Here is a 12637-nt window from a genome sequence, read left to right as displayed (position 1 = left end):
TATCATATCCAAAAAGCCTATAGAACGGCTGCTAAAGATTGTATTAAAAAAAAAATATCAGGGAAAGAAAATCTTCATTTCCCCTCCAAAACTTAACTGTAGGCAACAATTCTATTTTAGTAAGATGCCCTCAATAAAGGTCATCTCTCTTCACTCCAGTGTGGCAAACTATTTCTAAGAATGGCTTTGTGGTTTTAAACCCTATCTTTTAACCATTCCTCTATCCAAAGTCTACCATTCATGTTGATTTCTCCAAGCATACTGTCACAAGAAACAATGCTTCGTATCAGTCCACAGAAAAATATCATAGCTTTACCATACCTATCCACTTGTACTTCTCTACACACCTCTATGTACAGCACGCATCCCAATTTCTTTACATATTATTTTTTAGTTTATTTCTGTTCAAAACCACAAAGTTCACAATTATTCTTCAGAAAACAGGTGTGTAGTATAAAGAAAAAAAAAAACCACTGGTTCTTTCATGCTACTTTTCTCAGTTTGCAGCTGCACCTGATACAGTTTGCTTTTACTAAATAGTTCAAAATACAGTGGCTGCGGACTGCAGTGGGCATTTTTCAGTGGGTCAAAAGTACACCTAGGTAAAACAAGTTATTTCTGTCACTTAGACAGTTATATCTAACATGCAGAAAAACCAACCCCATTTATTAAAAGTATAACACATCAGATATACTTCTTGCTTTCTCACACTAAATGTAACACATCATAGTTTGTGCTCATCATAAAATCCCACATCATACATTTCATCTCCAAACTGGGGAGTGAGAAACCTTTAAAATATCCTCCTAGAGTAAGAATTATGGAAACATATAAGGAGATAAAGCCAAAGTACTAGTTCACACATCTTAACTACTGTGACCACTACCTTTCCGGATATAAACATCAAGTGCTTATTGCATCATTAAGTCAAGAAAAGGTCACTTCTTACGCACACAGTCTTGGGAAATCATTCCCAATACATTCCAACCTCTTTCCACACCTAACGCAAAAGCAGAGTTTAAGTTATAAACTTCCTTGATTTTTACTACTAAACACACCATGAATATACATCCACTTTATAGACTCACACAAGAAAGTGTTCTATCACAATTTAACCGTCTTAAATTTACCCACTGATGGGCATGAATGTTTTAAAGTCCCTATCTGTAGGCCATACTAACTGTAAACAAGGCACATTATTCCTGAAGCCAACAACTACACCATACAGAAAAGGCAGAGTTCACACATGTAAGTGTAGCAAACTAAAGCAGAATCTGAGAAGTGTAAGCCTCAGTAATTATTATGTAGTAGTTAATTATTATGAGGAACAATAGTTTGAAAGAAACTCCTATGTAAACATGTTAGAGTCCTCTCAAAGCAATTCCTTGCAATTCAACAGGTTAAATATTGCAGGAAATTATATGCAATTAAACTTTCAAACAATTGAGAAAGTAACACGAAATCAAAGCAGGAATGACGTTCCAACAGACAAATTTTGTTACCCTCAAGTTTCACACACAATATATTACAATAAACTAGGTCTGGAGAGACAAAATCTATATACTGCTTAAGTCCAAGGGAAAAAAAAAAAAAAACAGCTGATTTAAAATATAATTTCAACATACTCTGGTTCAAAGGAAAGCTTTTCCCAGCTGTTTCCACTTATTTCGATCTTATCTGAATTGCACTTCAGTTACCTATCAAACTGATCTGCAGTTTCAAACACTTGGAATGTACAACATAGTTCAATGAAGCAAGCAGCAAAATACCCATAGCACAAAGTAATCCATTTGTAATTATTCCAAGTACTCTGCTCAGTGACATATACCCAACATGGAAGTTGTCAATACACATTTTCAGCACCCAATGGCAGGTCATCAGAGATGGAGAAAAAGCTCCCACTTGGGAAAGAAAGAAGCCACAGTATGTGTAAAAACCCCTGGATAGATCAAGTATCACAGATAATCCAAGCAAACCAGACAACAGATTTGACATTCTAACCTTCTGTTTTGTTAGAAAGAAACTTAGTGACAATATTGTATTTAATATCCAACCACCAAAGGACTGCACTTCAGGAGTCTGGATTCCACAGCCAGTGCCGTCCCACACCTTCCAAGGGTTTTCATTCAATTTCTCCAGGGTTAATACCACTGACCACCAGCCAAATATCGTACTGTGTTGATATCGAGTGCCTTGCAATGCAGAAGAATGCAGAAGCCCTAAACTTTATCCCCAAGACCTTACAGAAAAGAACAGAGTTTTCATATATCACCACCAAAGAAGGAATCTGCAATTGAGGACAACACAGACAAATCACAGTGTTGCTTTTATAGACTGAGAGAGCTTAATTTTTTTCCACATGCCTGGTAAATTTCCTTAACCTTCAGGACAACTAATTACATTGGGAGGGTATGTTGAAATTTTTCCTTCAACAGATTATTCTACTTAGTGATAACAACAAGTATTACCTGAAACGTTACTTGAAACTTAAGTCTCTTCTACCCCAGGAGAGCACTTTCATAGCATTGTTCCTGGCTACTGTGCAACCTACCTTCCCCTGTCTCTCACTTTGACTACAGCCTCCATCCTCCAAAACTAAGTACTTATAAATGAAAATATATATTACAGGGGAAAAAGAATAATGGGAATTTTTGAAGAGGAAATAGTTTGTCAAGTAAAACTGGTTTACTGAAAACATCCTGAAACAGCACTGTAAATAAAGCTCAACAGAGATTCCTCAACTACTTTCCATCCAATAGCATCTTAAATAATTAGATGAGAACCTCCCATTTTGTGTAACTGCTACAAGAGCCAGTGATTATTTGTTACAAAATTGCACTATAGGAGTATTCCTACTACTGCCTGCATAACAATTAATAACATGCTTACCAATCCCATGTTTTCAAATGTTAAGATTTACATGGTTTTATTAATATGCCTAGCTTCAGATTCTAAATAATCCGTAACAGAGTTAAATGACCTTTTATACTCTCAGTTCCTTCAACAGTCACCTCATCTCTACAACAAACTGGGTGGCAGATATTCTTCCAAACTTCCAAGTTCTTCAAAAGAGTATAAGGGAGGGGGGAAAGTACACTAAGAAGTCTCTGGCATACCTGCATACCAAGTATTTTTCTGTGCATCTCAACACAATGTCTTCATACTAAACTGTAGTAACATAGCACAGAAAGCTAGTAATAGAAGGCAAACACTTGTGCAACATCTTCCCCCAAACATAACAATTTAGACTTTGGGAAGTTATCTGTTGAGATCTAAGTCATTTTAATTTGCCTAATATAGTTATGTTTCTAATAATTTTATCACAAGAGCCATCTATTATTAAAATATTTATGGTTTGGGGGGTTTTTTTGAAACTCAAATACAGCCACATTCATTTTTGGTAAAAATAAAGATCCTATTACCATAAGTTCACACTGTATAAGCAGAAAAACTTCCAACTCCTGAAAAAATGGCTTTTAAAAGAAAATTAGAACATGCATTAAAATTGATAGAAAATCATATGGCATCTTACAAAATCCCTACAAATTCTACCCTCTCCACTGAAACACATACATTATTTAGATCACAGATCTAAAGTAGTATTAGATCCCATTTCAAATTATTTTCAGCTCTTAGAACACAAACGGATTAGGTGAAAAAAAAATTATCTTAATCAAAATCATCATCTAACACTTGGGGCACATAAAAAGTATGCAAACAACATTGTTTCTCTTCATATCTAAACCAGGATACTGCTAAGAGTTTAGGTGCTTCTGTTGAGTTAGCTGCTATGATATCATAGTGACATAGCTTTTTAGATAACCTATACCCAATTCGATTAAAACTTCATAGCGATCACTATAGTTATCCATCACATCAAATTGCACTTAAAAGTAAATTAGGAACCAGTGCAGATCACAGAGCATCAGTATAATGTGTTCTCTCTGCAAGTAACAGGCACTGAAAACTAGCCATCTTCTATGTCAACTAAAATCTCCAAGTAATTCAAAGGCTTACCACATTTTAGAACACGCTGCAGAAATCCATTCCTGAGATAATGAATTCAGATGGTTGTTAAGAAGCTTTTTCCTGAGCACAGGATACCCAGAAAAGCCTGACCATCTTACTGCATTTTACATTCAAGTACTCAGGAGGAGAGGGGGAGGTAACTGTTTGCAACAAAATCTGCTGAAAAATCAAAACTGAAACAACCATCCTATTGCTCTTCCTGAGGGGAATTACCCTATCATACTGTTTGTACAGGGTGCATGACTCTATGGCCCATGTTGATATTGTCTACATAATCAAGAATCTTCATCAGAGTAAGCAGCATGATGCAACTAAGATACAGCCCATGCAAAAGATGAATACTGAGTTCTTTATGAGCAACAGAATCTCTTAGCAAACGGATTCAGTAGCACATAAAAGAAAGATCATGCTAAAGAAAGACCTTTTGCCAACATTTTGTCATTTAACCAGTGATAATTGGTTTGGTGAGTTATTTAGACAAGAAAAAAAATGTCTGCCCTCACAGGGAGTAAGACCGACTTTCACAGTGTAATTTTTTTGGCTTTACTGCTACTAATCAGCCTCTGCTGTATTTTTAAGATGCACATGCACTGCCTTAGATCATGCTTTTCTCTCCAAAAAATAACTCCAAAAACTATCAGCACAACACATGACGTATTCAACTGTAATCATATTTCATTGGGCCATATGAACAGATGTTACAATGTAAAAAGACAATCTGAAGTATCAGAGTTTATGTTTCCCTCTTCCATCTCCGCACAAAAGATATTATTTATCAAGGTCCTATATAAATCTAACAACTACAGCTACGTAGTTATATTGCAATATATCACGTTAATATTTCTAGAAGATAAAATACCTAGAGATTAAGCATATTAGAACACTGGTCTTGGTTTGATGTATGCCATCAGCTATCAAGAATGTGCCCTAAATCCCACTGAAACAACAGGGGACAGAAGAAGGAGGAACCAAGAAGCTTTTACACCTTGAACTAGCAAGCAGGGTGTATGTGCAGGTGATGGGGTCAGAAAAGTTGTTGCAGTATTCATTAATCTTAAACTGCAAACTCTTAAAAAAATTTGGGTGGCATTCTACCAGTTGTAGGAAATTACACGAGAACTGAATAGTACCGAAAGTCAGTTAGCTTAAGTTTATTTTATGGTCTAGAAAATGCAGGTTCAGTAGAAAAAAAAGCTCTTAAGTCGAAGATGGATCTGACAAGAATCACCTAATTAGTTCTCTTACACATATTCCACTGACAATTCAGTTGATTTACTACACAAAGAAACATTTTTCAAGTGCTGCAAACTCTGTAAATTCAAAGGCATCAAGGAAAATTGTGGAACCTATTTCACCTATTTTTGTATCTTTTCACCTTGGCACTACGGTAACAGACCAAATGCTTCATGTATGTGAGCAAGGGATAAATGTTTTTATATCTGCATGACAGAGTAGGGAAGATGACAGTATTTCCCACTTAGTCGTGTATTGCAAGGAAACACCTGATAAATAAAAGGAAGCACAGTAGCATATTTGCTTTATGAATAAACATGCACTCAATTCATACATGTCCCTTTGCGTTTTAGGGATAGAGCAAGAGTCCTTTTAGATGAAAATGCTTTATTCAGGGCTGATATCTGTTTCTCCACACAGAAGCCTTGTCTCACAATAGCATATGAACACCTCTAATACCTTGACGTCACTCATTTAAAAGGGGTATACAGACACAGGACTTCTCTCTTTTGGCTGGTTTAATTACCCCAACAGGATGCCAGGCCAGACTAGATGGTGCTTCTAGGTTCACTGTACTGTATGCATTTCTGATAAATGGGAAAAGAATAGATGACCTGGCAGAAGGCTCAGACAATAACATGTGATTTACAGGACATGAATGCAGCTACTATAAGATTTATCTGACAGCCCTCTCCGATAGTGGACTGTTGAGTATCCGATGGAATGATTTCTAGTCTGGAAAGTCTGCTACTGAGTAGCCATACACATTATTTATTTATTAGATGTTTTGGGTTGAAACCATTTTTAAATGATGCACTTCACAATGCTCAGACATAAATTTAGTTTTAAACCCTAGAAGGGAGGTAGTGTTATTGGAATGTGTGTCAGACTGAATTAGGATGAGCAACACAACGCTTTTATAAAGTGGCCTTGAATGCAACGTCGATTCTTTCAAAAACGATATTAACGTCAAATAAGCAGGAACACTTTGCAGTAATATTAAATGAAAGATTTCTTTATGTTTTGATAGATTTATATAAATGTAAGCATACACACACAGACACGTCTCAAAATGTAGCATGTCTATCAAAAAACACAACTGTTTTTGTCTTAGAAAAAGCCTTTTGTCTGTATCTCAAACCACCTGTTTCTCCTTTTTCTCTGTGTAGGCAACATATAAACATGTAAACACAGAACTAAAACACAAAAGCAATGGTGTTTTTCCATATGCCTAAATACATAAATTTTAAAGGAGAGAAAAAATTAACTGTGAGTCACAGTTGCACAGAATGTTGTCTTTCGCAATTTTTTTAAATCACTTTACTTGACAAAGAGCCTTAATCGCACCATTTTATGAAAAAGTAGTTGTCAGACATTACCATTCCATATTGTATTTCTGGTAAAGAAATAACATATTGCACAAATCTAAATAAACATCAGAAAAATTTCAGATGTTTCAGAGAAACAATTCAAGTGCTTCCATCACATATAGAATGTTTAAAACAAATTTTGAGAAAGAGGTTACCATAAAAACTGCCACAGATATTAATCAGAGCAATCTTTCAATTTCATAAAATGGTGCCTGACAAATTTGCAAAGTTTTAAATCAAATTTGCAGATACTTACTTTGTGACTATGCCACATTATTTATGTGATTAAAAACTAGTTTTTGACCTGATCTTTTGATCTTTGGCACTTCATCCTCTCCATCTCCTCTTAAAAATTAATTAAAATTTTAGCAAAAGGCTATCACTTCATTTCCCACCTATCGGGGGGGGGGAAGAGAAGGAGGGGGGGGAAATAAAAATCAATCAAGCTCAACCCCATCTCCTCCCAGTATCTGTAAAATGTCGGCTAGAAATTCAATTTCAGATCTCTCTAGCTTTCATGTAGCAAAAAGACAGTTCACTTCTTAACAAAATAAATCACTTCTGTGATTGCCATGCTGACCTCTTTGAATTAGGAAAATTCAAAGTGAAAAATGTAATTATCACCCCAGAACAATCTGTATACATCTGGAGCTAATTTTAGATTCATTTCTCACATCATTTTTCATATTCTGCCAAAAAATTACAGCTGCTATGTAACTTTAAAAAGACTTTGAGGTCTTTGTGACTTTATTGGTTTATTTCTACTGTTATACAAAGAACAACCTTAGCTTCTGCAACGAGCACTGCTAAGCAATCACGATAGCCTCAATTTGATTAGATTAGCATTAAGTGGCATTGTGACACATATGACAAATAGATGCATTAGAGCACGTCATTTATTCCTTATCCTTTCCACTTCCCAAGACCAAACAAGTGACGTACAGTACAGAGCACAACATGATTTAAAAAAAAAAGATTAGATTACCCTACCAAAAAAGAAGGGAAGGTCAACCACTAATTATTGATACAAGCAACATGGGTAACAAAAATTAATTTTTAAATGGTAATACCAAGCTGTCAGGCACATATTTAATACTCAGGTTATATTTAACACATTAACAAATGAACAGTAAAATTTCTATAGGGATTTCTTGTTAGAGAGGATTATTTTCTAATTTAAGTCAGCAGCAAATTCGTATTCTAGAAATCATGAACAATGTCCACTTCCAGTATTGCCATATGTAAAATAACAATCTCTAAGTTCCAAAAGTTCCATAAGGAATATTAAATTCCTTTCAGGGCAAAGACATATTTTCTGAGGAAGACTGAAAACTAGATGAACAAAGTTCTAGAACCATTCATTAATAACAAGCTCACTAGAAAACATAACTACTCTTCACTAGTTCATTGTAAAATCTATTAGGTGTAATCTCCAGAAGTAATTGTTCTTATTACACTTTATTGACAATGCAGACTATCGATTTTTCACACCTTCTATGATTCTTTCATTTGTATTCATGAAATGTCTATCAGCGCACTCTAAATAAATTTGGCAATATAGGCACTAAAATGAATAAATCGATGTGAAGAAACATTAATTTTGCATTATCCTTATTCGTCAGGCAAGCAAACCATAAGGGTTGTAAATGAAGGTCAAAGGTTTTGAAATGGGTCAGAACCCTTGACCTCTAGACCAATACCATTCCCATTAAAAAAGGCTATTTTAAAGTTTTAAGTAGGGGAATTTACTACCAGAAACGTATCATTTTTAAGGCACCAAAAGAAAGGCTCAATAAAAATAGTCTTCCATTTAATTACAGAAAAGGAAAGCAAGAAACCCAAAAAGAAAATCCAATTAATATACCAGTATTTTAAGGATCTTCCTTAGGCTCTGGTGCTTTTCTAACCACAGGAACGGGGAATTCTCAGGTTCCTAAATATCTAAAATCATTCTGCCTTTAGGAATGCAGAATGCCCCAAACTGCTGACAACCAGGGCTGCTTTCTTATTTTTTTCTCAAATTCTTAGTACTTGTCATATCAATTAAGAATGACAGGGTTTCAAAAGTATTTATCACTCATACACAAAAGAAAAAATCCTACTCATCCCAGAGGATTCAGCATGCCAACATGCAGAAGTAAATCTGCTTCTTTAACCTTAATATTTTATTGGTCCTACTTTATTTCACATAAATGGCAGCACAGAATTACTTAGGAACATCACCATCAGGGTTATGTAGATCTTAATAAGGTAAAACCTTACTAAGGGTAAAATCCTTAATATCTTTTCTCTCCAACTGAGTAAACAATTACTAAGAACTTGGGGTTTTTTTTAATTGAAAGGCCTTGCACATACTCTTTCTACCTATTACACATAACCTTAAATTTCAAATCAAATTTAATATTAAATTTTAACTGTAATTTCTAGCATGCTCAAAGGCAGCACTTTCAGACAACATTGTTAATTAAGCCTCACCTGAGAGCAAAGAAGCATCACCAGCTCCACAACTGAACTGCTAGATTTCATGCACACAAGACCTACAAAAGGAAAAAATGGTACACATAAATGCATGCTTACATGGCATCAGCCATAAACACAACTGTTTTGAAGTGCAATAGAGTAGGAGTAGAAGCATTTTGACAAACAAAAGAAAGCAGTAATTCTCATACCACTTCCAGTTTTTGTACTTTACCAGCACAAAAGTATGCATGCAAGAGGAAGATCATAAATTCCACATCTTGCATCTAAAGATGCAGCTAATAGTAATACATTACCTTCATTATTCAGTTTCATAAATGTTTGTATGTCAAAATTATCAGAAGTGTGGTTAACATATGTTACATTAATCCACTGTATTTACATTTTGCTATTTCTTGAAGGATTGGGTCATTATATATGCAGAGAAGGGAAATGGCTTTATGACCTTTGCTTTCTCCATTGCGCGTTCTCCTTTCAGCCCCCAGCTATCAATCAAGTTTCCATTTTGTTTCATGGCAGCAGACATCCCAAACACTCTTATTAGTACTTTGACCCTTAACCCCACACTAAACCTTCTCAGAAGTGCAAGCAGTAACCTATTATATATTCTCGATTGTTTATAAACTAATTTGACTACTACTCTTATTTGTATTTGCATTTTGGTTTAGGTTTGTCTGGGTTTTAAGCCCTAAAATCAGTTTCATGTGTTTATTTTTCTCTTCCCTATCAAATAAAGCTTTGAGAAAAATCATTTTCCTGTTATTTTTAAATTAATAAAATAAATCAGTTCATAAGCCAGCTTCCATTAAAATGTTTGCCAGCTAAAGCGATACCCATATGTATAATCAAAAGTAGAATCCCATCTTTTTCAGTCTTACGGAAGACAATTCACATAATTCTTTCTGCCAACTCTTCCTACTCCAAAAGTAACACAAGCTAAATTCCTAAACTAAAAACCTTTCATTTCAGTGAAGTTTAATGAAGTCTCAATTTTGTTATCAGCAGTCTTCAGTAAAACGTTTACCAGTGTTTGATACCTACTTGTGTTTCTGATAACGTTAACTGTATTCAGCATTACATACAGGATGTCTGTCCTAAGCCATAAAACAAGTAGTTTCAAACATATTTTTTAAAGGAAAGCTTTAATTGCCCAGGACACAACTAGTTCCATTAGGGCAAATACAGCTTGATGTGCAAGCGATCAGCTCAAGTAACCATAAGCTGCTAATACGGGAGCGCTCATTACTTGAAGATGCAACACGCTCAGGCCCTAATCTAATTTACTGCTTTAACTGGGCAAAACTCACAATTTTCACTCTAAAAGTGGACAAAGCAACTTACACAAGCAAATTGTGAGAAAATTGAAAGCTGATGTTCACTACTAAATTCACAGTGGCCCAATAAACAAGATTTTTTTAAACTGAGGACATTAATGTCTGCATTGCAGAACTGAGCCTTGTTTTTAAACAGAGAGAAACCCACCTGTAGAAAGAAAACTCAATCATCTCAAGCTCAACCATTTTAAGCCAACACCAGAAAGAGCCATGATCTCTGTTGTGCACCTGAATTTTCACCTTCTCAGAAATACCAGAGAATTCTTCTCAATACTGACAATCTTTCCTATATGACTGCCTTTCAGTTAGAAACCAGGAAGACAGAAGCAAATTCACATACAAGAAAGAGATACAACACAACATGCTCTGCTGACATAGCTCCCAAGAAGCCTTCTGTTGCAGTGGAACACTAAAAGTGTAAGGACTCTGTACTTAACTTTCTAAACTATACTCTATGCTTTATATTGAAGTGTTGATCCTGACACCATGTTTTCAAAATGCATTTCATACACGAGCTTCTATGGAACAACGTCCTGGAAGAGCTGAAGAACTAAGGAAGAGACAACAGCTGGTCCCATGTAACGAGATACAGGAAAACTATGAGATGAGATGAGATGGAGGGAAAGAGGTGGCAGAGATGGCAAAAATGAGGAGGCAACAACGATTAAAGACAGAAGGAAGGGGAGGCAGTGAAATCCAGCAGAAAGCACCATGTCAGAAGGCAGAAGGAAAGTTTCTGAGGCATTAAAAATAAAGTAAATAAAGACACCAAAGCACACATCAAAAAAACTTCTTCAAAATGGAAACTTACTTGTACCTTCTATCAGCAACTCCTGCCCATGGCTGCCCAAAAGAGTCCGAGAAAGAAAGGGAGCAAAATCCACAAAAATCTCTCTCAGAAGTGGGGCAGCCTTTTCCAAAGCATGTTCAAGCCTGTCTGTAATACTAGTAGAGAGATACAGGTGATTAACAGAACAGGAAGTTACTGAGATTTTGTACAAAGGAGTATAGTTTGTGGCAATGTTTAAGTGATATACATGCATAAGAATGAATCGATAATCCTTCATTAGGTACTGAACATCAGCAAAATGACATTCGAAGAGATGAAGAAACAGAAGATGTATTAGCAAAAACGTGAGCCACAGAACAGCTGTTCAGATGTTCAACTGAAGAGGTTACCTCATATTTGAAGCAGAATCCTCAGGCACTGAAGAAACTGTAGGGACAGATGGCAATTTTGAATTAGATGATCCCTTTCCTACAAGAGAAAGTGATAAATAAGTACATTATATAAGAAAGCATGCCAGAGGTTAGATGACTTGTCCAGAAACTAAAGCCTAGAGCTCAATCTCTGAGAAACCATGGTTTTCAAGTGTGCATGAAGACTAAGGTAAACCTTTTCACCTGTTTGTATCTCAGACTTTTTTTGCTGGAACTCATATACTTACATTCACATTTACCAGGTATGCTATGGCAAGCTTTTTACATTTTGTTCTAGCTCAAACAGAAAGTAAATCAAGGAAGCATTGCAGTTTGCTTCGTGAAGCAAGTCAGATTAGACTGCAGTGATCCTTGCTGACCTTATAAGCCATAAGTCCCTCTAAACAAATTTAAGAACACTTACAACCTTAAGCAGTGAATACAAATAATACTTCTGTAAGGTACAAATATACATCTAAGTGGCAACATTTTAAAGCATCTCTTTCGGTTACTGGAAATGTTAATCCAATTTCAAATAACTTGCACAGAAAACCCTTAATTTTTTCTCTAAAATAAAAATATATTTGCGTCAAAATGAAGCAGAATACAAAATGAGTGGGTATTTTCAACAGCCTGGCTTAAATTTTTGCAACACTGGGACTCTGTCAAAACCAGCTACGATAACATTCTTCATTGCACTGCCAGCATCATTAGCATGATGGCAGTGGTATAACCTCATTTATGAGTTATTAACTTTGCCACATCAATTATTCAAAGGTCGATAGGGAAGACTGGGTCATTTATGTATCCTACACTTACAAAAAAAAAAAAAAAGGAATTGCGTTATGTCAAATTGAGTAGGAATCTGTAAATACTAAATTCTGCTGCTCAGTATGCAAAGAGAAATACAACTTCCATACTCCAGTATGGACTGGTATTAGCAATGATGAAGAGGGGGTAAGCAAGACAGCCAGAGATTTCACAGATATTTGC

The 12637-nt window shown here is 35.5% G+C and overlaps 1 protein-coding gene across 3 annotated transcripts in view; it reads right to left on the bottom strand.

The window, feature by feature from the left end:
• LRBA (LPS responsive beige-like anchor protein) overlaps positions 1–12637 on the bottom strand; it is a 400194-nt gene that overhangs the window by 284324 nt on the left and 103233 nt on the right. For 2 of the 3 annotated variants that reach the window (XM_061350996.1, XM_061350998.1), the window contains exons 31-33: positions 11624–11702; positions 11256–11389; positions 9108–9169 (exon numbers count right to left, since the gene is read on the bottom strand). In XM_061350996.1, coding sequence (XP_061206980.1) covers positions 9108–9169; positions 11256–11389; positions 11624–11702 — 275 coding nt within the window. The remainder of the gene's footprint in view (positions 1–9107; positions 9170–11255; positions 11390–11623; positions 11703–12637) is intronic. The other variant, XM_061350997.1, reaches the window with a different exon arrangement.

This window comes from Neopsephotus bourkii, unplaced genomic scaffold (assembly GCF_033783945.1).
Source record: "Neopsephotus bourkii isolate Nb327-2 ecotype Australia unplaced genomic scaffold, CSIRO-AGI_Nbou_v1 NB_547, whole genome shotgun sequence".
Classification (NCBI taxonomy): domain Eukaryota; kingdom Metazoa; phylum Chordata; class Aves; order Psittaciformes; family Psittacidae; genus Neopsephotus; species Neopsephotus bourkii.
Note: the sequence above shows the minus strand (reverse complement) of the source record. Positions and strands in the feature narration are given on the sequence as shown.